Source organism: Myotis yumanensis, unplaced genomic scaffold, assembly GCF_028538775.1.
Source record: "Myotis yumanensis isolate MYYU_CA2020_CCGP unplaced genomic scaffold, mMyoYum1.0.hap1 SCAF_22, whole genome shotgun sequence".
In the NCBI taxonomy this organism is placed as follows: domain Eukaryota; kingdom Metazoa; phylum Chordata; class Mammalia; order Chiroptera; family Vespertilionidae; genus Myotis; species Myotis yumanensis.
In genome coordinates, this window is record NW_027223773.1 from 5,272,122 (window position 1) to 5,297,922 (window position 25,801).

Consider the following 25,801-nt stretch of genomic DNA (forward strand, 5'->3'; position numbering starts at 1 on the left):
ATACCCACCGAGGCCTCCCGTCATGTGCCCAGCACACTCTGGGTATACACAGCTCTGCTATTAGGATCTTCATTTTAATGAAACCAAGACATCATTCCCTATAATTATGACCTTTGGTTCATGATTTGCCTTAATATGCATGTATGGTAAGAGGAAACGTGGCCCCTGGGCAAAATTTCCATTCTGCCTTGAGACCAGTATGTGGGGGAGGGGGGAGGCGGAGCGGGTGTTTGGCTAAGGGGTGAGGAGAGAATGAGAGACCAATATGTATCCCCTTTCCACACACCTCTTGAGGGGGTCATGAGTCAGTGAGCAAGGAGAGACCTGCCGGCACAGTCTCCCTCCCTCCTTCGGGAATTCTGTATCAGGGCTCTCGCCAGCCTGCGTGGTTACAGCGGTTGCCTGGCAAAAGGAGGAAGATCTGGACCTGAATTTCCCATCCCTGCTTTCGCCAGGATGTGATGGGAAGGAGGACATGAGAGCCAGTAGAGACCTTGAGATGAATTACGTGTCCCGGCTCCAGCCCGGCATCTAAGGGGCAGCTGGCGCCTGCGGAAACGGGCGAGGAGAGACCTGGATGCCATCTCTCCACCTGGTGCAGGCAGTGTGGGGGGTGGAGGGGATGCCTGAGATAAGGGTGGAGTTCCCGGAAGTGTCTGAGAACCAGAGGGGATGCCTGGGGTCGGGTGCACTCGGCCAGCTGGAGTCTGTGGGCACCTTCTCCAGCTGTTTTCAAGCCAGCGCTTCCCCAGGGCCAGTCTCCTGGGGAGCATCCTCCTGGTTCCAGTTGGACCCCTTCTTTTTTTTAAAATATATTTTATTGATTTTCTACAGAGAGGAAGGGAGAGGGATAGAGAGTTAGAAACATCAATGAGAGAGAAACATCGACCAGCTGCCTCCTGCACGCCCCCAACTGGGGATGTGCCTGCAACCAAGATACATGCCCTTGACCGGAATCGAACCTGGGACCCTTCAGTCCGCAGGCCGACGCTCTAGCCACTGAGCCACACTGGTTAGGGTTGGACCCCTTCTGGTGATCACCTCCTCCGGACAGGATTCAGGAGTGCACTACTTGCAAATACACACATTTTTAAAAATATATATGTTTTTAATGATTTTTAGGGAGAGAGGGATAGAGAGGTAGCACATCAATGAGAGAGAAACATTATCAGCTGCTCTGCAGCCTCCTCCAGGCGCAGACAGCAGGCGTGCCCGCCCCGCCCCGCCAGACAACGGGACCGCCATTCAGGTGGCGCCACGGAGGGCGTAGCCCCGCCTCCGGGAGGAACCGGGTCGGGAAGGCGGGCTGGGCACCCGGGACCCGGGTTCCGGACCGTCGGGGCCAGGAGGGGGCGTGGCGCGTGGCAGCGGCGGCCGCTGCCAGCCCGGGTCTGAGGGGCGGGGCCCCAGGACTCCGCCCCTTTCCCTGGAGCCGGCTCCGCCCCGGAAGTTCCGGTGTCGGCAAGTGGGGGTGAGAGGTCAGCAGGAAGTCGATACGTGGCCGCCGCCTGTCCCCGCCGAGGAGGCGCAGCAGCCGGAGATGGCGGCGGTGCTGAGCGCAGAGCGCCTCGAGGTGTCGGTGGACGGCCTGACGCTGAGCCCCGACCCGGAGGAGCGGCCCGGCGCGGAGGGCGCCCCGCTGCTGCCGCCGCCGCTGCCGCCGCCCTCGCCTCCCGGGGCCGGCCGGGGCCCGAGCGCCGCGGGGAGGCAGCCGGAGCCCGGGGCGGCGGCGGGGGGCGCGGCGGAGGAGGCGCGGTGCCTGGAGCAGCGCTGGGGCTTCGGGCTGGAGGAGCTGTACGGCCTGGCGCTGCGCTTCTTCAAAGGTGAGCCCGCCGCCCCGCAGCCTCGCCCGCCTCGGGAGCGCGGCCCGGCCCGGCGGGGGCCCCGGCGGGGCTGGGCAGCCTCACCCGCGCCGGGCCGGGCCGGGCCCCCCGAGCCGGGCTCCGTCCTTGGCGGCTCCCGAACTTCGTCCCTACCCGCTGGGTCACAGCCCTGACGACCTGGGGCCTCGGTTCCGCCGTCCGAGGGCCGCCTCCCCGGGGTGACCGGGCGTTTTCCCTGATTTCGCCTCTCGGGTTTCCGGGAGCTGGGATGGAAGCATGAGCCCGCTCTCTCCCAGCGGACCCCATCCTGGAATTTATTTACTGCTATTATTATTATTATTATTACTATTATTGTTGTTGTTTTCTGTTTTACCGCCGCGTTTCTTTCTCGGCTTCTATGGCGCGGCACGTCACACCCCACCGATCTGAACCCCCTTCCCGCGGGGGAAGGCGGCTCTCCGGCGGGGGCGGCACACCCTCCCCGGTCCTGCGGGGGAACCGCGCGCTCCGGCAGGATCTGAGCACCTGGCGCTCCCGGTGTGGCCGAGAGGAGGGCGTGTTCCGCCCGCACGTCCCCTCCGGCGGGTCGCACTCCCCGGGAGAAAGGATGCTCGCCCTGTCCTAGGAACTTGCGGAAGGTTAAGATGTGACCCCCGTAAAGCAATGAGCCGAGAGCGAATTCTCAGAGTTATGTTTAAAAGTGCTCCCCCACCACCACCCCCACCCCGTGCACCTCGCAGAATTGTAAAGTGTCTGGTCTTAGAGCAGCGGTTCTCAACCTGTGGGTCGCGACCCCTTTGGCGGTCGAACGACCCTTTCACAGGGGTCGCCTAAGACCATCCTGCATATCAGATATTTACATGACGATTCATCACAGTAGCAACATGACAGTGATGAAGTAGCAACGAAAATAATTTTAGGATTGGGTCACCACATGAGGAACTGTATTTATTTATTTTATTTTTTTTATACAGGTATAGTGAAACTTTATTTGTTTATTTATTTTCAGTTGATCAGCAGCCTAGCCAGGATCTCTCGAGGAACTGTATTTAAAGGGCCAGAAGGTTGAGAACCGCTGTTGGAGCAAGATTGTGGTGTGTGTGTGTGTGTGTGTGTGTGTGTTTTAATTGGGTGATTCACTGAGTCAGATGGTGGCGATACCAGTCACATGAGCCTGTCAGTGGGAAAAAGTGATGAGAAGCCCGTTGGTTTGATCTCTTGGAGATAGTGGGACCTCGTGGGCCGCCTGGGCGAGGAGAGACCTCAGCCCAGGAAACTTGAAGGGGGGTTGCTAGGTCCCCTACACGTTCCAGAACCGCGTGTTTGTGACACTTTCCCCAGAGGGGGTACCCTTGGGGGTACATGTTTTACCAGCTGAAGCTGAGTGTTTCAACGTGGTGATGCATGCATGCAAAAGTTACTTGCTTTTTCCCAATAAACAACTTTAGTCGTGCACGCTAATGAAAGTCTCTCTCGTATGCATGTTCCAGAACAGTTATCGCTCCACACTCATTGCACTTTTCGTTAAGAAGTTTACCCTTGAGCCCTAACCGGTTTGGCTCAGTGGATAGAGCGTCGGCCTGCAGACTCAAGGGTCCCAGGTTCGATTCCCGTCAAGGGCATGTACCCAGTAGGGTGTGTGCAGGAGGCAGCTGATCAATGTTTCTCTCTCATCGATGTTTCTAACTCTCTATCTCTCTCCCTTCCTCTTTGTAAAAAAAAATCAATAAAATATATTTTTTTTAAAAAGTTTACCCTTGAAATACTCATCATCATTGCACAATGAATCCAGCCTTGGATTTGGGATCTCTTGGCCATTGAATGTAGGGTTTCCTGTGGTGATGATGCATTCTCACATATATAAAATCCTGATGGTTTCTGTGCAATGATTAATAACTACATTTTACCTTCAATTTTTATTCTTAGAATGTAATTTTCCAGATTCAGGAAGGTTAACATATATTGTAGCAGAAGTATGTCAGAATAGAAAAGAACCAACTTCTAATCCTAGCTTTTGCCACTTGACTAACAACAGAAACACCAATAGGTAATCTCATCATCTGAGCCTGTCTTATTTGAAAATGGTAGTGGTATCATCTTTGAAAGATTAAAACGCTGTACAATGTGCGGTGAACTTAGCATTGCTTTGGAGTCAGGACGCCTTGGATTCCATTTACTGTGTAATTCCTAGACAGTTAAGTTTTCTAGACTCAGTTTCCGTCCATTTATATACGCGGAGCTGGATTTGATGCCTCGGATTTGAGATGTAGTGGTGTAACCCTAATATTTTGTGGAGTAGTAGGACTCCTAGGGAACCTGTAATTTGGGGGCCTAGTTATCAGTCACCTTAAAGCAGTGGTCCTCAACCTTCCTAATGCCGCGACCCTTTAATACAGTTCCTCATGTTGTGGTGACCCCCAACCATAAAATTATTTTCATTGCTACTTCATAACTATAATTTTGCTACTGTTATGAATCATAATGTAAATATCTGATATGCAGGGTGTATTCAAAGGGGTCGCGACCCACAGGTTGAGAACCGCTGCCTTAAAGGAAAAAAGCTACATTGATAGGTATGGTTCACTCCCTTCCTAAGTTAGGCTTTCAAAGCAGTATTCAAGCACTTAAAAGGAGAAATAGCAGCGTAGCAACCAAAAACTACCTTTCTGCATGAATCTTTACATAGTTAGCAGTGAAGAGGCCATTAGGATGTGAGCTGCCTCATTGCGGGAGGGGAAGGAAAGGGTCCTAACACAGTCAGAGGAATGATGGGAAGAGGGGTAAGGGGCTGCTGCCTTTGTTTTAATGTGAAATTTTCCAGTGTAATATTTGGCATTTTTATCAGCCTTGCAAGGACTTCGAATAGATCACTATTCTGTGGATTTATGCTAGTATCTCACAAGAATTAATAGCATTACACTTGTTTATCTTCCTCTGTGGGATAAATATGACTCTTTTTTTTAAAATATATTTTATTGATTTTCCACAGAGAGGAAGGGAGAGAGAGAGTGAGTCAGAAACACCGATGAGAGAGAAACATCAATCAGCTGCCTCCTGCACAAACTGGGCAATCAAGGCACATGCCCCTGACCGGAATCGAACCTGGGACCCCTCAGTCCACAGGCCGACGCTCCATCCACTGAGCCAAACCGGTCAGGGCTAAATGTGACTCTTGAAAGCATGGGTATCTTTTTCCATTGAAAATAACTTGGGCTGGGAATCAGGAACCCTGTTTCTCGTTCCATCCCTGTCGCAGTGGTCACAGGCCAGTGACTGAACCATCATGTCAGTTACCTATCCTTTCAGTCTTCTGAAGGTAAAAGTCAAATAATAGATGAAAATGCAGATACATGTAAGTTAGCATTTCCCCATCTCAACCGCAGACATTGTGGAGCCCTTGTTATGGATAAAGCTTTATATGAGGTCACCACTGTGAATGAATAGTCCATTCCCTTTTGCTGTTAAGGAATTGAGAGGCCAAAGGAGGAGTTAAAGACCCAGTGACAGCTGCAGTCCACTGTGGGGGCTCCGGGAGCAAATGCCATTCCAGAGGGGGCGGGCAAGGCTTGTGTGTCTGGGAAGGGCAGGTAGGGAGTAGTTGGAGGGAAAGAGCTGGGAGGTAAGTTGTCGGGTCCGTGGGCCGGTGAATGCCTTGTAAGGAGCCTTTTTGTTGGTACACAGGAGACACAGTGAAGGTTTTCAGCGGAGGAGCAAAGTTGCCCAGTTCTAGTTTAGCAAGAGTAAGCTGGTTAAGCACTAAATCCGTTGGCTCTCTTGTAGCCTTCGTACTTTTTGGATGGCGTTAACTTGCGGAGTTGTACTTTGGCTTTCAGAGTTCTTAGGGGTGAATGTTTCCTTCTCTAACACTTCATTACCTCATTATATTAAGCTGGTAGGTGGTTGCATTAATTTTAAATTCCAGAGTAATAATTGCCACCAGTTACTGAGCAGATGTTCGCTGAAAGTTTGGTGCTGTTCTGAGAGCTGTACACACACTGTTTTGTTTAATGCTGCACAAGCCCTTAGTGAGGGTACCATCCCGGTTTCTGAGTTGAAGAGCTTGCCCAAGGCCACTCAGTTATTATTAGTAAGAGGCCGCTTGGTTCCAAAGACCGTCCTGCCCACAGCAGGAGATGAGCAGCAAGGAGGAACCCTGTTCCTGGTGGTGTTCCGAGGACAATATTTTAAAGTTCCTACCCTATTGCCTTATCACATCATGGAACTTCTTTTTTTTAATTGAGTTTCTTGGGATGACATTGGTTAACAAAACCATACAGGTTTCAAGTGTACAGCTCAGCAAAACATCATCTGCCCACTGCGCAGTGCTCCATTGCCCAAAGTCCGTCTCTTTCTCCCCTCAATTACCCCCTCCCCCCTTTACCCTCTCCCTCCCCCCAACCCCCTTTCCCTCTGGCCATCACCATGCTGTTGTCTGTGTCCCTTCACCTCTTTTCACTCAGCCCCCAGCCCCCTCCCTGGAACTTCTTTAATGTATTTGCTTGAAAATATTAAGGGCTGATGGAAAGATTCATTTTGTTTTTTCATTTTGTTTTTCTACACACGATCACTTTCTTGAGATTCGCTCAGATATCTGGAAAAGTAAACTGAGAGGAAGCATCTACTCTGACTCCCTACATAACATTGCTGTCAGTTTGAAATACTGATGTAGTGCCGGGGAATCGCCTCCAAAGGACTGAAGTAAATGTGCCCATCAGAAATATTGGTATTAATAGTGTATTACTATTAACATACTAGGAGACCTTGCGGGAAGCCTTCATTTGGCTAACCTAATGATTGTTTTTTCACTCTTATAAATTAAAAATGGATGCGTTTTAATTCATTAGGGATTGAAAAATGTTGGTATTCTAATTGTCTTTCCTTCACTGTAATACTTTTCCTCATATACTATTTGGTTTGGGGTACAGTTCAAATAGGAACGGAAAGTAAATGCTTCTTTCTCTATTATTTTCAAAATAATGAGTGTCTCTAACAACCTCAAAAGGTGACTTTTTTTTTTTTAGTATACTATTGATTTCAGAGAGGAAGAGAGAGGGAGAGAAACATCAATGATGAGAGAGAACCATTGATCGGCTGCCTCCTGCACACCCCCTACTGGGGATCGAGCCCACAACCCAGGCATGTGCACTGACGGGAAATCAAACCATGACCTCCTGCTTCATAGGTCAACTCTCAACCACTGAGCTATGCCGGCCAAGCAAACGGTGACAATTTTTTAATGTCATTATTTACTCACAATTTTTTAATGTCATTATTTACTCATGCTTTTAAACATATTTGATTTTATTATTTTAGCTTATTATTGATGCTCAAATTATATATATATATATATATATATATACACACACACACATATACACATACACACACACACGCGCGCGCGCGCGCGCGCGCACACACACACACACACACACGAGGTCCAGTGCACGAAATTCATGCATGGGTAGGGTCCCTAGCAGCTGCTGGCTGCCAGCCAGAGCCTCCCTTCACACCCCCCTTGTCCTGGCGCAACCTGCTCACCTGCTTCAACATCCCACCATGTTCTACGCTGCCCCCTGGTGGTCAGTGCACATCTAACTCCCGGTTGGTCGAACTCCCGCCCGTGGGGACAATTTGCATATTAGCCTTTTATTATATAGGATATATGTATGATTTTAGCATCTGCCAGAGGATTTGTGCAAAAATACACAAATCATAAGTGTATGGCTTGATGACTTTTCACACAGGGAACACACCCTGGTAACCAACACCCAGAAGGAGGTAATGTTTACTTTTATCAGTTAGCTAAAATGAGAGCTACTCTGCTCATATTTAGGAAGTTGAGTCTAGAGTCACACTACCTGGGGTGCTCTCTCTAGTTCTGCCACTCAGTGTAAACTTTGTGCTTTCCTTTACTCCAAGGGTTGTAAGAATTATAAGAAATTACATATATAAACTCATAGATAGTACCTGGCAATTGGTATTCTGTGCCGAGGACATTACTTAAACTTATTGTGGAGTGTGTTGACTTAATGGGGGGGGAAGTCAACTGTTAATAAGCACTTTGGACATGACAGGCAGTTCCCAGTGTTTTATACTCATTGGCTCAGCAATATTGCATTGTATTATACTTTCTTGTAAGTAGTTTAAGAATTTATCATTCAGGTTTTTTCTCAGCTCAATATGGGAGAGATGTGGTTGTTGTTTTTTAAAATATGTTTTTATTGATATTAGAGGGGAAGGTAAAGAGAGAAGAAGAAAAATAAAAACATTGATTGCTGCACTGGGGATCAAGCCCACAACCTGGGCATGTGCCCTGACCGGGAATGGAACCCGTAACCTCTCAGTGCATGGGACAGTGCTCAGTCAAGTGAAGCCACACCAGCCAGGGTGAGGTGTGATTTTAATATTTCTGAAAGTAGTATATTCTCTGTAAGCAAAAGTGTGATAAGGGCCACGCAAGAAAACAAATTTGATTGTAAGCTGCTGTGGTAGAAATACGGTGTCTAGGATGAGGCAAGGGGAGATGGTCTTGCTCTCCTCTGCACAGAGGAGGCAATCCCTGGATGCTGCTTGCACTTTGCAGCACCATGCTTTAGGGTTCTCTTCTGCTCGTTCAGAAGAGAGCAACTTGTAGGGTGTGGGAATTCAAATCCCTGCCCTCGTTATCATAAGAGCTGCTGTTTAGCCATTGACTGCGGAACCCACAACCTAGGTATATGCCCTGACAGAATTGAACCCACAACCTTTCAGTGTACCAGACAAGGCCCCAACCACTGAGCCACATGGCCAGGGCTTTTGTGGCTTTTTTGAGGCCCGTTAGATGCGTTTTATTTAATGCTGAAGACTAGAAAGAGATCAACTCAGAATGAAGAAGTGAATGTCCAGCTATCCACTGATGGAATAGACTGCTGTGGGCAGTGAGTTACTACCACCAGGAAGTGTTTGAGCACAGGTTGGTAGTTACTAGGTGGATATGCTTTGATTGCTTTTGTGTATCTACCACAGTTTTTTCTTTGTGGTTACCATGAGGCTTATATAAACTATTTTATAGTTCTAGTTTAAGCACATCACTTCACAGCATACAGAAACTCTATACTTTTATTTCTCCCTAGCATTTTAGGTTATTGATGTTACAGTTTACATCTTTTTTATACTGTATATATAGTAACAAATTACTGGAGGCCAAGGTAGAAATGGAGGGCAGATTTGACCTCTGGTTGTGCCATTCAGTCACCTGTCTTTAATATCCTTCCCAGCCCATGTATTTGATGGCTTTCATTTCATCAAGGAAAGGCTAGACGGGACTTTGAAATAATTTGTTGCATCCTCTACCTTTACCTCCAGACAGAAGGGAAAATATGATTTCTCCGTAAATGTACTCTAGCAATTGAGGTGTGAGACTAATAACCTTGTGTATGATTAATTTCAGGTGGAAGGGACTTAATTTTAATCTTTCAGACCTTAGGGCTTGGTAACAGTGATTATAATGCTGCTACCAAATTATTTATGCTGTCTTATTAAAACTTATGAATTTAATAAGAACATGATCTAGAAGCCATTTCTATTTTTAATTGCTTGGGAACATGTGTTTTGTGTATTGTATTGGTTTCCTATTGCTCCTATAACAAACTACCAGAAAATTCGTGTCTTAAAACAACACCTCCTGTCTTAGAGTTTTTGGGGTCAGAAGTTCAAAATAGGTCTCACTGGGTTGAAAGAAAGTGGGGTGGTGGACGGAGCTGTGCTCCTGGAGGCGCTGGGAAAGCAGCTGTTGCCTCTTCTGGCCTCTAGAGGCCGCCTGCACGCTTTGGTTTTATGGTCCCTCCTCCTATTGGAGGGTACAAGCTGTACACCAGCTTCCGGTCTCCCTCAGACCCTCTCTCTCCTCCCATTGAGAAGGACCCTTGTGATTACATTGGGCCAAGGCGGGGAAGTCTAGGGTAAGGCAGTTGCAGCCTTAATTCCCCTTGTTCATATAATCGAACGTATCCACAGATTTGGGGCTAGGATGTAGACATCTTGGGGGTTGGGGGGGCTATTATTATGCCTACCACATGCCATAAAGCCTTCCTACCACATGCCATAAAGCCTTCCTGTTACTGGACAGCAGAATATTCATCCTTTTTCTAGGCCTGCTCTTTCAGGGTCGTGGTCTCCACTGATGGGTCAGTGCTAGGGCAGGGGGTCCCTAGGTCCTGGCATTGCCCACCTGGTGTTGCTGCTTTTCTTCCCATCCTGGAGGTGAAATACAACTGAGGCTCTAGGAAGGTTCCTCCTGTATCCGGCTGTAACTTGCTCTGCCAGTTTGCTCAGCTGTCTGACTCAGTTTCCCTATTCCACTTGTCCTAGTTTACTGGCCTGTCTCATTGTGAACTGACCACTGAAATTTAGCATATTATTAATTAACTCATTTGACCTTTTTACCAAGTGGAAACCAAAGCAATTAAAAAGGTCAGGTTTATGAAGGAAGGAAAAGGATCAAGTAGTTATTACTCTTGGTGTATCAGGATGATGCTCTAACCAACTGAGCTATCCGGCCAGGGCTAGTTATTACTCTTAATAATAATAATATCTGTTACCTCTGAAGTAGCAGTGGACTCCTTACTCCTCTCTGATTGGTGAATCAGAGAGGTTAATGTCCTACACCTAAGAAGTGTCTGAGATGAGATTTAAACCTAGGCTGTCTGATTCCAAAGCCCCTCCTACCACGACATACTGCATCAGCAGGATGGAAACGTTTTGAATATAGCCTTTCAAAGTATATGTGTGTTCATATTGAAAATGATTGATTCAAAATTATTTTTTAAACCTTTTAAAGAATGATTGTTGAACATGTTTAATATGTATAAAAGATGTCAGTGGTACACTTATATCTGTGTGCCTGACTGTAGCTTAACAGACTGGTTTCTCTGGAGTCGTTTTTTTTCTTGTTGTTGTTCTGTTTTGTTTTTTTAATATTTTTTTATTGATTTCAGAGAGGAAAGGAGAGGGAGAGAAAGATTGAAACATCAGTGATGAAAGAGAATCATTGATAGGCTGCCTTCCGCACGCCCTCTACTGGGGATCAAGCCCACAACCCGGGCATGTGCCCTGATCGGGAATCAAACCCAGGACCCTTCAGTCCTCAGCCTGATGCTCTACCCACTGAGCCAAACCGGATAGGGCTGGAATCGTTTTAACATAAATATTGGTACTTGGCTTCATTTTTTTTAAATTCTGCATAAAGGTTATTAAAATTTAGTATTTGAAAAAGGTCTCACTATAATAGTGTTTCTATCTCTTGTAGGCAGCTTGGACATACCTATAGCAAAACTTGAGCATGCAGCTGAAAATTATGCATTTTTCCAGTGCTAATTATTTTCCTTGTGGGTTTTCTTTCTTTTCTTACAGAAAAAGATGGCAAAGCATTTCATCCAACTTACGAAGAAAAACTGAAGCTTGTGGCACTGCATAAGCAGGTTCTTTTGGGCCCATATAATCCCGACACTTGTCCTGAGGTTGGATTCTTCGATGTGTTGGGGAATGACAGGAGGTAAGTGTTTTGTTGTATAATTAATTTAACGAGGACAGTGTTGAAAACGGTACAAAGTGAATTGGTGAAGATGTAAATAGCTGGTTCATTAGCTTAGAATTGAAACAAACATTTTTGCTTGCAACTTCTGGAGTCTTCAGATGTTTATCTCTTTTGGGCTTGGAGGTGTTTATGGCTAAATATTGTGGAAGAAGCTTACTCATCTGATTATGAACATAAGACAAGTACAGCTTCATTTGATTCTTCCTAATAATAATAATAATAATAATAAAAGCTGCCATTTAAAATATGTAGTAATTGATTTCCTTATTGGGACATATAGAGAGCTGTGACAAAAAGGAATACATTGACTATTCAGTTAAGGCTAAAATACAAGTAAAATTCAGATACGCTTTTGCTAGTACAGAAATGATCAGCAGTGCAGTGATTAAGTTGTAGTTTCGATTGTACGTGGCATGGCTAATTTAGTAAATCAGTACATGCTTGTTGAAACTGGAAGTTTTGCACCTTTTGTGTATAATAGAATTATTCTTCACTTTAGTTATGATTGAGAATTGTTCACATTTAGGTTTCAATTTAATGGAATTCTCATCCTCTCAAGATGAGGAGGTGACTTTTCTTGTTATTCCTTCCAGGAGAGAATGGGCAGCGCTGGGAAACATGTCTAAGGAGGAGGCCATGGTGGAGTTTGTCAAGCTCCTAAACAGGTGCTGCCATCTCTTCTCAACATACGTCACATCCCACAAAATAGAGAAGGAAGAGCAAGAAAAGAAGAGGTGAGGCTTGGGTGCCCTGCGCACTTGATCCTTGTACCGCCCAGTATGTGGAGGCCTTTGCTTTAGGGAGTGTTCTAGATCAGGTGTCTGACTGCCTTTGGCTCCACAGTGATGGCAGTTGGCAGACTTCCTCATGTGAGCAGATATTCCTGAGTTTGGGGCTTGCTGCCTCTGTCTGGCTAAACCTGTAAGAGGACCCGCCTCTCCAGGGGGCAGCATTCCTTCTGTGTCATTACACTGAATTTTTGAGCAAGCACCATAAAGTCAGCCACCCTCTCTTCCTTACCCTCTGGCCTGGCACACCCTTTGCGGCTGCCTTCCTTGTTTCTAGAATATTCATACTTCATATCATGCTTACGGGCTGTGAAGCATGGTAGGCCTTATATACACATTCCATGTTGGTTCTGGCTTCCAGATGGCTCATTCGTTGTTTCGAGGGGCTGGAGGGGGAGCTGCTGGATGCGCTGTTTGTATTTATGGATTCTTCATCATGGTTGTGAATGCAGCAGGATGGTAGCTAACACTTACTTACCTAGAGGCTATATTCTTAATAACTTCGGCTATCTACATTTTCTACATAATGAAAATGACGCTATAAAACCAAATTTTTTCAGATTATATTTCACTCACTGTAGAAACAGTTGGTTCTTTGGTTTCTCACCTGAACCTGGACTGGAAATAATAGGTGAGCAGAGAAAATAGCCTGATAATGAGGGAGAAGCCAGAAGCCAGGAAAAAATAGACACAAGAATCATAAAAGTGTGGCAGTTTGGCGCCATTTAATAGAAAGGTAAACTTCTCCATCACTGTATTAAGGCACGTGCAGTTTTTGTTTATAGTTATAACTCTAGAGTCATCAAAAGACAGAGCACTGGATATAATTTTCTGTTTAAGAGGATAGGAAGTAGCTTAATACATTTTCAAAGGTCATTTTCCTCCAAAGGAAAAGTTTCGATGCCTGTAAGAATGCAGTGAGGTCCCTTTACTGGAAAATTGATTTATGTGCTACGGTGCATTGTGTAGCGATGTTAAGTTCCTTTTTAACAATAAATTGAATATTTAAGTGCCTATTCAGCATCTAAAACTGTAGTTTTCCTTTTAAAAATAAACTTCTGTCATGAGATAAAGTCCATATAGAATTCCTTTAAGGCATTTAAAAGACTAGATTTCCTTGCCCGGCTGGTGTGGCTCAATGGTTAAGCTAAGAACCAGGAGGTTATGGTTAGGTTCAGGGTCAGGGCACGTGCCCAGGTTGCAGGCTCGATTCCCAGTAGAGGATGTGCAGGAGGCAGCTGATCAATGATTTCCTCTCATTGTTGATGTTTCTCTCTCTCTCTCTCTCTCTCTCTCTCTCTCTCTCCCTCTCTCTCCCTCTCCCCCCACCCCCCTTCCCTTCCTCCCTTCTTCTCTGAAGTCTATAAAAATATAAAATAAAATAAAGAGACTAGACTTCTTTTATCCTAAAGCTTAAGCTCTGGCTTGTGGAACATCTTGCCCTGTATACCAGCTGTGAAATATTAAAAGTAGGTCATTTTATTACTGTATGTTGAGTCTTGGCTGTGGTTCAGGTGTGTGGTTAATTATTTAATAGGAATTTGGAAAGAAAAGTGGGGTAACCAGAAACAGTGCTCATGGTAGAACCAAGAAACTGTGTTTTCTGAGAATCCTCAGAAATCTTCTCTTTCATCCCCTCTTCAGCCTCCCTGATGGCATCCACTCCTCGCACCGGAATCTGTTGTCCTTTGGGAGAGGGTTATGGGGAAGGGCTGCACCTTGATTCCAAGTGTTCTTTTCTTTCTTAAAAGCTTTCAAGTTATTTTTAGTTCCTGAAACAATACACAAATGAATACAATACAAGTTATTTTTATGTATGAAACACAATCTGAAAACCTCCCTTCCCACCGTACCTTTAATCTCACTCCTCTCTCCATAGATAAACATTGACACAATTAAGATGTATACATTTTCAAAGGTCATTTTTTTTTCTCTAGACCTTTTTCTGTATATTTACCTGTTGTTTGTTGGGTTCTTTTGTGTGTGTGTGTTTTGTTTGTTTTTTTCCATGAAACAGATATGTTAAATGTCTTTACAAATTAGACCAGCAGGTCTAGCCTTCTTTTATGGGTGCATGGCATTTCAGGGTGGATTATTCATTTCTCTAAAGTGTGTTGGCTGCTTGCTCTTTCCAGCCCTGTGCTAAGCCCTGAGAACGTAGTGGGGAGCTAGGCTGCCTCTGCCCTTAAGCAGCATGTACCTTCCTGGGTAAGGCAGATGGATGTAGTGCTGAACTTACCACACAGCTTTCATGGCAGTTAGAGGAGGAGTCTGAAGGAAAGCGTGGTGCTGTGAGCATATATCCGAGGGGAGCCTTGGCCTGGGTAGGCACGTCGTCATGATCTGAGTAGTAATTATTCTGGCCGAGATCTTGTACATGGTGTGATTGGTTCTGTATGTTCAGTGTGTGCATTTCAGATTTTGATACTGTGTGGTTTTCTGAAAAGCTTCTGTCCATGTCACTGTGAAATGAAGTCTGAAGTTGCTTTTAAACAGGATGTCTGTCTGGGGCTCATTCGCTCTGTCCTGTACCTTGTAGGAAGGAGGAGGAGGAGCGCAGGCGGCGGGAAGAGGAGGAGAGAGAACGTCTGCAGAAGGAGGAAGAGAAACGTCGGAAAGAAGAAGAAGAGAGGCTCAGGCGGGAGGAGGAAGAGAGGAGGCGGCTGGAAGAAGAGAGGCTTCGGTTGGAGCAGCAGAAGTAAGCTGGCTGTGCGCTTCAGCTTCAGGGAGAGAAACGGACGGCCTTGCTGCTGTGGCCTGACTGTGTGCCATTATGTGCTGAGGATCATTCTGACCCGGGCGGCTGTGGGGTGGACCAGCGTTAGCTACTTAGCATTTATGCCAATGATGTGTTGCCAAAGAGGGCCTCGTCTTAAGCAGCATTTGGCTGAAAAGGAGTGAAGGGTATTGAAAAGGTTTGGGCTTCACCCCAGAACCCAGGACTGAGCAGCTGAGGTTGCTCGCTTGCTCCCTGTCCCTGAGTCCGCATGGTCTCTTGTCTTTGATGTCTCTTTTCCAACCTTCCTGTTCTCTGCAAACTGTCACTGTCTGCTTTGGCACCCACAGGCTAGTCCAGCCTGGATTTAGATGGTTTTTGTTTTCATGCATCTGATAGAGAGAGACTGGCTGGCAGCTGAGAGACCCAGTTTCGCATTCCCGGGACAGGGAGTTTGGTTGTTTTAGCCTATGCTGGGTGTCCCCAGTCCAGGGCGTGGGAGCTGAGACCATGCCTTAATCAGGGCTGTGAGAGCAGCTGTCTCAGAAGCTGCTGTTCTGGAGGAGCTCTGGGTCCAGGAGGAAGGACTGACCCCCACAGGACACTGGGAAGAAGGCCCGGGGTCCTCGAGGTGGCAGGGCGTATGGATTAAACCAGAGGACGTGGGAGCCCAGGGATTTCTCCGCATTATTGCTGAGTCATTCCTCAGAAAAGCTGCAGATCAGCCCAGGCCTCCATCTGCTTTGAAGAGAGACGATGGCTACTGCTCCTGGTGGGGCCATAGACACCAGTCCGTCCTCTCACAGCTCCGTGGTTAGAGCAGAGAGGCTGCAGCCAGTCCGCCTTGTCTTCAGCGCTGGCTCTGGCATCTGCTAGCAGGGTAATCTCCAGCCTCCATTACCCTGACGCCTCCATTTCCTCTTGTGAAACCCTACCCCCAAAAGCAGTGGCGAGACCTGGGGGGTTAGTCCAGGGAAGGGCCTTGAACACTGCCTGGTACATAGTAAGGGCACATAACCGTTCACAGATGTGCTGGTGGTGATAATGATGATGTGTTTATTATTATTCTCTCTCTCCATCCCACATTTTCCTTGGGAACCTAAGTAAAAAATTAGAGATCATGCTCATTTTCTTAAATTGCTTCTGGGCCTGGGACACATGCTGATTGGTATACATTACTAGCTGAGTCATTTTTAAGAGGTGTCAATTATAAAAATAAGTAACAAGGGCATTTTATTTTGTCATGACCGCTCTCCTGTAGCCAGACTGGTGCCTATTCTTTATTGTTTTTAGGCAGCAGATAATGGCAGCTTTAAACTCGCAGACCGCCGTGCAGTTCCAGCAGTACGCAGCCCAGCAGTACCCGGGCAACTACGAGCAGCAGCAGATCCTCATCCGCCAGCTGCAGGAGCAGCACTACCAGCAGTACATGCAGCAGCTGTATCAAGTCCAGCTCGCCCAGCAGCAGGTATGAGAGGCGGCTCAGCCTGCAGCCTCGGGGGGTGTCTCGTTTCATTGGAACCCAAGGTCTTTTTTAACAGTTGCTGATGAATTTTGCATTAGCCTCAGGTATAGAGTCACTTTTAGGTAACCTTTATTAAGGGAGACTTTAATGTTGCATTGGCAATTATGAAAGAAAATGTAATCCTCCAGCAACAGGTAGTGTGGCCGCTGGTATATTGTCCGAAGTGTATCTGGGAGTTGTGTGGGCTGAGTGTCATTCCACTGAGTCTATGTAGATTTCAATAGTGGTCCTGGAGCCCTGAGGACTTGGTAATTAGCATTAGTTCAAGGAAGTCCTTCGGGCAGTGTGCTGTCATAGGCCAGTGGGAGGACCCCGGCCCTTAAGGCTACTGGCTGGTCCATCTTGACTTTTGTGTAAGTACAGTAGCGAGACAGTGCTCCCTGCAACACATTGCTAGTCCCCCACCAACTTCGCACCCCCAAACAGTTTGCTTCCACGTGTGAGTAGGTGGTTGGGGGATAGAACATGGGACCAGGTCAGATGACACTTGGACTCTGTCCTGGCTTTGTCATTATCTTGTTGGATCTGACAGGTTAACCGCTGCTCTGATTTTTCCGCCTTCCTCCCAGGCAGTAACTAAGGGAGATGAAATCCTGGTACCTGTCCTGTTAGCCTCACAGGACAGTCAGAGGAGTAAGGTGAGGAGATAGCTGCTCTGTGAAAGTTTTTGTGCATTTGGAGGGTAACTGATTTTACATTCTCTATGACATCTTGCAGTGGCATAAAATGCCTCTTTACACTCAATTTGGCTAAGTTTTCCTTATTCGAGTAATTTTCACTTATAAAGCGGTTACCACCTGTCAAATCTGAGTGAAGAAATTTTTGTTAGATGAAGTAATCTTTGTTTTGCCAAGCTCTTTAAATTCCTTGAAATTTAATATTCTGACCTAAAATACCTTTCCCCCTCGTCTTTAGCGTTAGTGTCAGACCCAAAAAAAGAGCATATATTACACAGTTCCATTTATGTAAAGCTCAACATAGGCAAAGAAGACTATAGTGCTGTGAATCAGAATAGTTGTTACCCTTGGGGGTGGGGTGGAGAGGGCACCAGGGGCAGGTCTGAGATGCAGATAATGTCTTGGTTACATGGGTATGTTCGATTTATTAAAAACAATCAAGCTGTACATTTATGATTTGTATACTTTTGATATTTCTACTGGTATTAGTATTTATCATCTTGATATAAGAAAAGGAATGCCCTGTCCTTGCCGGCGTGCCTCAGTGATTGGAGCGTCGGCTCGCACAGTGAAGGGTCGCGGGTTTGATTCCCAGTCAAGGGCACGTACCTGGGTTGTGGGTTCAATCCCTGGCCCTGGTCGGGGTGCGTGCAAGAGGAAACCAATTGATGTGTCTGTCTGTCGCACATCGATGTTTCTCTCTCTCCCTCTCCTTCCTCCTCTCTACCTCCGAGCCATTCTCTCTCAAACAATCAATGGGAAACCATACCCTTGGGTAAGGATTAACAAAAAAAAAGAAAAGAAGAAAAAAAAAAGGAAAGGGAATATCACAAAATAATTGTCCTTTGGGTTTAAGATATTTTTACTCTCCCATTTTAACTCAGAGAGCATTTTGATTTCATGTATATGACATTTATCAAGATTTTCTTCTCTCAATTTTAAGGACAAATGTTACTGTGTCCAGCTTTTGCCCTTAATTTTATTTTGTGTTGATTATTTCTGCCTACTTTAATTTTTCCTCTTTAGTTTTTCTAGTGATCCTCAGATAACAAAAATGTGATTCTCAGTTACAGTTTTTCATTCACGTTGATTTTTTAAATCACTTTTAACTGTTGGTTTATACTGTACTATTAATATTCATTATAGATAGGATAAAAACTGATAAGATTTATTAGTAACTTCTTGGGGCAGAATGTTTTGGTAATGTTAATACATGGGTCAGAACGCATTCCAGGGCAAGTGTCTCATTTATTAGCCTTTCGGGTCAGTGTATCTTCACTTTTTCTCCACTTGCAGGCAGCATTACAGAAACAACAGGAGGTAGCAGTAGCGGGGGCTCCTTCACCTACATCATCGAAAATGAATGCAGCTGTACCAAGTGATATGATGTCAGTTAATGGACAGGCCAAAACCCACACTGACAACTCTGAGAAAGAGCTTGAGCCAGAAGCTGCAGAAGAAGCCCTGGAGAATGGACCAAAAGGTATTACATCCACATGACTGACTCCAGATGCCATGAAAAGCAAAGTCAGGAGGTCATGTTCACTAGCACATGAGAGCAAGTACATGTGTGCAGGAGTTGCGTGCATTTTCACTGTTTAGTCTGAATCTGTGCTTCTGGTGACCCTTAGAAGAATAGTGTAGAAGGGCAAATCAGATCTATATATTGATTATCTGTTGCTGTGTGACAAATTGCCCCCAAATTCAGCAGCTTGAAATAATAATAAACATGTATCATCTCACGCAGTTCCTGTGGGCATTTTGATTTCATGTATCTGAATTATAGATGGAGGACAGCTTAGTTGAGTGGTGGTGGACCTGGTCCCCCCTGAGGTTGCAATTGAGGTGTTGGCCGGGGCTGTAGTCCTATGAAGCTTGACTGGGACTAGAGGCTCTGCTTACAAAAGGGCTCCCTCACCCGATGGGCAAGTTCAGGTTGGCCGTGGGCCGAGGCCTCACTTCCTGCCTGGGGAAGCCTCCCCTGGAGCTGCCGAGTGTCCTCACCACAGCGGCAGGACTGGCTTCCTCCGGAGCACGTGCCCTGAGGTGCGCAGACTGCGCGGCACTGTCTCTCGTGCCCTGACCTTGGGGGTAACACACCCACATTTCCGTGCGTTCTCTTGGCCACAGGTACCACCTGATGGGCGTTTCCGATGGTGACCTCACAGGGGCATGAACACCCCGAGGCAAGGGGACTGGCAGCCATCTAGCAGGCTGGCTCCCATATACTACAGCATAGTTTTTGAGACTGAAGTACCATGCTACCCAGAAGATCATGTAGCATTTTCGAGGTCTACTGGCTTTTTATGGGCAACTTGTTCATTCATCCAGCAGTTGGTTGAAAATTTTCTGTGCCTTAGGAGTACTGGGGTGAGGCAGACTGCACACACAAGTGTAAATTGTGGCTCTGTTTAGCACTGATGGAGAGAGAGGTTTATTATCATTTGAGCGCATGTAACATGGGGGCGGTGACCTAGTCAGAGAAGTCACCAGAGGCTTTGCTGGGGAAGGGACCATTGAGCTGAGAAATCAGGTGCAAGATAGGCGTCAGCTCAGTAAGAGGGGGAGAGGAGCACTCGTGACAGTGCTCAGGGGCGGCGGGTTCAGAGATCTTCCTTGTCTTTTAGAACAAGTAACAGAAACCGGTGTCAGAAAAGACTTGGAAATGCCTTAGCTTACAGCCCCCCCTTTTTCCCCTGTTAACAACATATCAGTATTTTGAAATGAATCTTGGTCGAAAGCTCTGTGATGAACTCTGGGAAACCCGTTGAGTAGTCAGTGCGTGTGGAGACTGCTCAGCAGCAAGACTTGCCTCCTCTTTACTGAGTCCCTGGCAGTTCCCCTTCTGCCCGAGTTTTTCTGTTTCTCTGAGTTCCTCGAGAATAACTTCTAGGAATTTGAGCTACTGAGAGATGAAGACCTTTTTCAAAGTCCATATTCAAAAGTGAATTTATTTCTTCTTTTTTAAAGCCAGATCTTTCTTCTTTGTTATAGATAAGATAAAAACTGATAAAGGCCCAGCTAGGAAGTTCCCACGGTTATTTCTAAATCCCCACATGTAATTAGCGTGTCGGGGGAAAATCGCGTGTAAAATTACGGATCACATGTCTTACTTGAAGTGGTGTGCTGACCTCTGGGCACCTGTGACATTGTTCAGGGAAGTAACTTGGGGAGACCTCGCTGGAGGACCTTTATGTGCCTCTGAGTCCTCCATCCGGTAGACCGTGTCGCCCTGAGTGCCTGCGTGCAGCTGGGTGCCTCAGGTGACGGCTCCTCCCCTGTAGCTGTTGTAATTTCTGTTGTCTTTAGATTCTCTTCCAGTAATAGCAGCTCCATCCATGTGGACGCGACCCCAGATCAAAGACTTTAAGGAGAAGATCCGGCAGGACGCGGATTCCGTGATCACGGTGGGCCGAGGAGAGGTGGTCACTGTTCGCGTACCCACCCACGAAGAAGGATCCTATCTCTTCTGGGAATTTGCCACAGACAGTTATGACATTGGGTTTGGGGTATATTTTGAATGGACAGACTCTCCAAACACTGCTGTCAGCGTGCATGTCAGTGAATCCAGCGATGACGAGGAGGAGGACGAAGGTAGAGCCATTGGTCTATATTCAGTAGCTGCTGGGTTGTGTCTTGGCAGAAGGGGCAGCAGTTCAAAGGTCATCCAGCCTTACACTTCCCGTTAACACTTCACAGGCAGGATCACTCCCTACAGGGTCGGGCTTTGGCTGGAAAGGTGGTGAGAGGCCAGCTCCTGTAGGGACTGGTGCCTGAACAAGGTCTGTTTGGCCATTGGTTTTCTGCTTCCTGAATAGTATTTTACTTCCAGCCTTGTGTGTGTGAAAGCTAAATGTGCAGTAGGTTATCAAATGTATTGCTTATTAATTGCGAAGATGGTCTCCTCGATACTGTCACGTAGCAGGCTGGAACTCGGGCTTTTGTGCACGGTGCCTAGTAAGCACCTCAGTGCTTGCTACCACGGTGGAGAGTGACCTGGAGGGAGCTGACGGTGAGAACGGAAAGCACCTTCTCATGGGTCCTGGGAGCCCGCTGTTCAGACGCTGGTAGACTGGCCGCTCGTTCCTGAAGAGGCTGGGAGACTAGACGGGGTCACTTTAAAGGGGCAGGCGGTTGGGGGAGGTGTGTGGAGGGAGGCTCAGAGTTCCGTGAGCTTCTGAGCAGCACAGTCATGTCACCACCCCGAGCCCCAGCCTGGCCGTGCGTGGAAACACACGGGGCAGTGTCCTTTCGGAGCTGCTGTGTCTCCCGTGGCGTTTTGTCTCCAACCGTCTTCATTTCTGAGGGCCACCAGCAAGATGAAGCGTTGTCCACACAGACTCCTGACTGAACCCGAAAGAAAAGATACAAGAGGGAAAAGCAAAAAGAAGTGAGACAGAGCCGAGCAGAGCAGGTGCCAGGGCCACGGTCTCAGCGACCTCAGGACCCGGCACTGAGCCTGTGCCGGCCTTTCTGGGTCATCACAGGGGCTCATTGCAATCAGACCGTTGGCAGACATCTGCGAAGGAAAGTGTGTGTGCGTGTGCAGATAGTTCTACTTACAAAGAGTTCTCTGTTCAGGAGCAGGTACAGGAGTATTTCTCCTGGCTTGCCCGCTGAAGAGCTTCTAAAAGTAGGTTACTTCCTAGTCTGAGCCTCAGCTAGAATAATTTGGGGGTTATTGCTATTGGGAGGAGCACTGTAAGCATGGCTGGGACTTATCTAGAGGTGAGAACCCTGATACCCCAAATCTAATCTAGAATGCCCCTCAAGTGGAAGATGGCATGACCTTCCTGGTGCTGTTTTGAACCTTAAAACAATTGGCAGCTAAAACTAACCCATGAAACCTCTGTATTAATGTGAAGTAGCCACAGTGAGCATTGATCGTCCCCAGGAAGTGCTTGCTGGGTGTGTGTACAATTTCATCTTGTTGGTAGAGGCAGCTCACAAGCTGCATTGGTCCCTATGCGTGTGCCTCCTTATGGAGGCCACTGAGCCACCAAGGCTTGTCCACATTGTGTTTCCTGGGGATCCTCTCAGCTCAGGTAGATGGGAGTCCAGGTTTTTGTTTGTTGCTGTGGTTTTTTCTCCATTCGGTCTTGAAAGAGGAGTTTGTTTTCTCTGAAGTGTGGTGGGTGTAACCCATCTTCCTACTGTAAGTCTCCACTTTCTTGCTTCCAGGTCCCAAGTCTTTGCTTAAAGTGATGAAAGAAGCATTGTTCATCTATCCTAGTAACTTTAGTTTTACAGATTTTGAACAAAATTTGGGTCTTGAACTAATGGACCAATATCTGTTTCATGGATATCCTTTTAGGCAACAGTGTACATTTGGAATGGCTTTGTATTTCTCCTTTGTAAATGAAGGACATTAATTTTTAAGTATTGCTGTGATCTGATTTGGGCCTGTTTATATCATCTTTTTTTTTTTAACAACTTTCTTTTTTAGAATATTTTTAGACTGATAGGAAACATTGCAAAGATAGTACATGGAATTCCCATATTACACCCCCACCCTCCCCACCCCTGCACCCAATTTCCCCTGTTGTTAATATTGTACATTGTACTGTGGTACATTCATCATAACTAATGAGCCAGTATTGATACATTATTATTAACTGAAGTACATCGTTTTTCACATTTCCTTAGCTTTTACCTAATGTCCAGGATCCCATCGAGGATGCCACATTATATAGAGTTCATGATCATATTGCCTTAAGCGCCTCTAGACTCTGAGAGTTTGTCAGACTTTTTTGTTAAAATTCCTGGTAGTAGCCATGGACAGTCACCACGCAGTTAACGCAGTCACCACATTCACTCTACCGTCTTATAAACCTGAAAGTCTTCTGTCTTCTATGCTGAACATTCCCTTGACCTATTTCCCTTGAGGCTGTTTATATTTAATATGTTAAGCTGAGACTTTTGAACTGGTGTATAATTGTCTTCTTCCTGTAGGTTTCTATATCTGTCTTCCTCTCCTCTAACCTTATGTCATTACACTGAAACTATTGACTGGGGCCGGCCTAGAACCAGAGCTCATATTTCTGTCACTGGGATCATCCCTAGATTACACAGGCCTAGTGAACATAATTGAATTGTCAGAGTGTCTCTGAGTGCCTACCTCTTACGGTTTTCTCATCTCATTCCTCATATTTAAGATAATAGTGCTCCTAGGTGGCCTCCCTTCCTACAGCAGAGAGGACTTCCAGATTGGTGAGCAGGAGGAGGAGCCTGTGGCCTTACGCAGATGAGGGAGAGCCTTCCAGTTGGGAATTGAATGGATTGGAAGGGGAAAGTGAGGCTCACAAATAGGAGCAGTGATAGAGTACAGAGAGGGAGCGGATGCAGCCGCTCCACAGCCAGATGTTCGCCACTGGGCTCCCAGGGCCCAGGCAGAGCTAGGCACAAAGCAGTGACTCATATGTTTGAATGAGTGAGTGAATGAATGAATGAATGAATGAGCAAACCAACTAATCAATATACGCTCGAATGCACATAGGTCAGAATGGATCAAGTGAATTTTTTTTTTAATATATCTTTCTTGATTTCAGAGAGGAAGGGAGAGAGAGATAGAAACATCAATGATGAGAGAGAATCATGGATTGGCTGCCTCCTGCACGCCCCACACTGGGATCGAGCCCACAACCCAGGCATATGCCCTTGGCCAGAATCAAACCCGGGACCCTTCAGTCCGCAGACCGACGCTCTACTCACTGAGCCAAACTGGCTAGGGCAAGCGAATTTTTTTTTTTAAGTGAATTTCTAACAAGCAGTTTCTGAAAGAAAGGATGGCGTTTTAGTGCTTGATGGAAATGCATGATTTGTCTCTCTTCTTTCTCACAGAAAACATCCCTTCTGAAGAGAAAGCCAAAAAGGATGCCAACAAGCCCTTGCTGGATGAGATTGTGCCTGTGTACCGACGGGACTGTCACGAGGAGGTGTACGCCGGCAGCCACCAATACCCAGGGAGAGGAGTCTACCTCCTCAAGTTCGACAACTCCTACTCTTTGTGGAGGTCAAAGTCAGTCTACTACAGAGTCTATTATACGAGATAAAGATGTTACTGCAGAGCCTGGAGCCTAGGGCTGGGCAGAAGATGGCATTTAGTTGGGAAGTTTCTTTTGACTTTTGTGGAGCATTGCAGTGAGTGTTTGCCCTGTTGGTTGTGGTCTGATGGTTTGTGAACTCTTGTTGAGAATCGGGACTTCCTGGAGACCATTTAGCATTAATCCTTGGGGGTAAAAGGGTTCCTCAGACCTAGCCCGCTGTTCGGTGCCGACCAGCAGCATCCCTAGAGGATGCGGAAGTTCCGTGAGCTGCGTGTTACATCTTTAAGGTCTCCAGAATAAACATCCCGCGGTGGAGCCCCGCTGGGTTAGTCCCCTGCTACCTGCCCGATGTGTTTATGGGAGCCCACCGTTACAGCGCCCTCTCGTGAAATCCTTACGTTAGTGTTCTACCCGAGGCACACAACTGGGAAGATCACGATTTTTAAAACTTAAAAACTCGAGACCTCACAGATTATAGTGGGAAATAATTGCTTCAGTTTGATGTGGTTGTGAATGACCCAGGTTGGTTTTTGCTTTGGGAACAGCTGCTTAGTTCAGAGTTACATTACAGGGAGTTACTTTCTGAGATGATCTTAAAATAGAATGTCCACACCCGATTGCTGATGCAAGTGTCAGCACACGTGGACCACCTCAACACCCTCGCCTCCACGGCTCGCGGGCCTCTTCATTTGGTGTGTATACTGCCTGTAGCAGCCCAAAAGCCACTCATATTTGTCTTGATTTGGCTTTGTGTAAGAGCATCTCCAATTGAAACTGTTTTCTACACAAGCATATAGTTACATAAACAGTTTTGTAAACTCAAATTGCCACCCACTGAATTAAAAATAGAGAAAATCATTGAAATATAATTCAGTGTATGAAGAAGAACATTGCACTATGTGGAGATCACTGCCAGAGACGGCCCATTTTTAATTTGTTACTCCTTAGGCACAAACCCTCCAGGACTTCCGTTTGGAATTACTAGAGAATCGGAAGTGCATATGCCCACGCTGAAATTTTTTATGGCTTTAGTCTGTATTATGTTTTTATTGATGGGAAGAGGTACACCTTCGTTTTCTTCACTGGAAACAAATGTGGGTTGATTAATTGCCTCCAATATATATAAGTGATTGACTAGTCTAGAGATTCTTGTTTTCAGAGGGAGGGTAGTACAGATAGAAAATGACAACGATGGCAATATACACACGTAATGTTACTCTATGTTGTTACTGAAATACTTCCACTTTTTACATGTCAGATCCTAAGTCACTCTGTAGGAGGGCTCCCCTGCAGTGGGTACAGTTCACTACATAAGGAAGGGGCTGTTGGTTTTGTGTGCTGCGTTCTTTCTGTTTTTTTAATACCTGGTTTTGTACATACCTAACTGTTCTCTTCTGTTGTTTGGAAACTGGATTATTTTTCCTAAGAAGTGCTTAACCTGTGTTTTTTCATTTTGATTAGTTTCAGCTCATAGACGTTCACACTGTTACATTAGAGCACTTGTCAGCTGTCGGTCAGCTCTCGTGTACATACGGTCTAGAAACCACGGGGTTAGGCACTTCCGGGCTGTTTTGTTGTGTTTTGTTTTGTTTTTTTAATGAGAAAATACTGTATTTAAAATGTAAAATAAACTTTTAAAAAGCAGGCACTAA

General features: G+C 46.2%; 1 protein-coding gene across 1 annotated transcript; it reads left to right on the forward strand.

Annotated features, from left to right (window-relative positions):
• Nucleotides 1-1,521: 1,521 nt before the first annotated feature.
• On the forward strand, nucleotides 1,522-25,801 carry ACBD3 (acyl-CoA binding domain containing 3). Its single transcript, XM_070401476.1, has 8 exons — nucleotides 1,522-1,823; nucleotides 11,214-11,355; nucleotides 11,991-12,131; nucleotides 14,725-14,883; nucleotides 16,195-16,369; nucleotides 18,400-18,586; nucleotides 20,413-20,697; nucleotides 23,944-25,801. Exons 1-8 carry the CDS (start codon nucleotides 1,541-1,543, stop codon nucleotides 24,153-24,155), a joined length of 1,584 nt encoding a protein of 527 aa, XP_070257577.1. The 5' UTR covers nucleotides 1,522-1,540; the 3' UTR covers nucleotides 24,156-25,801.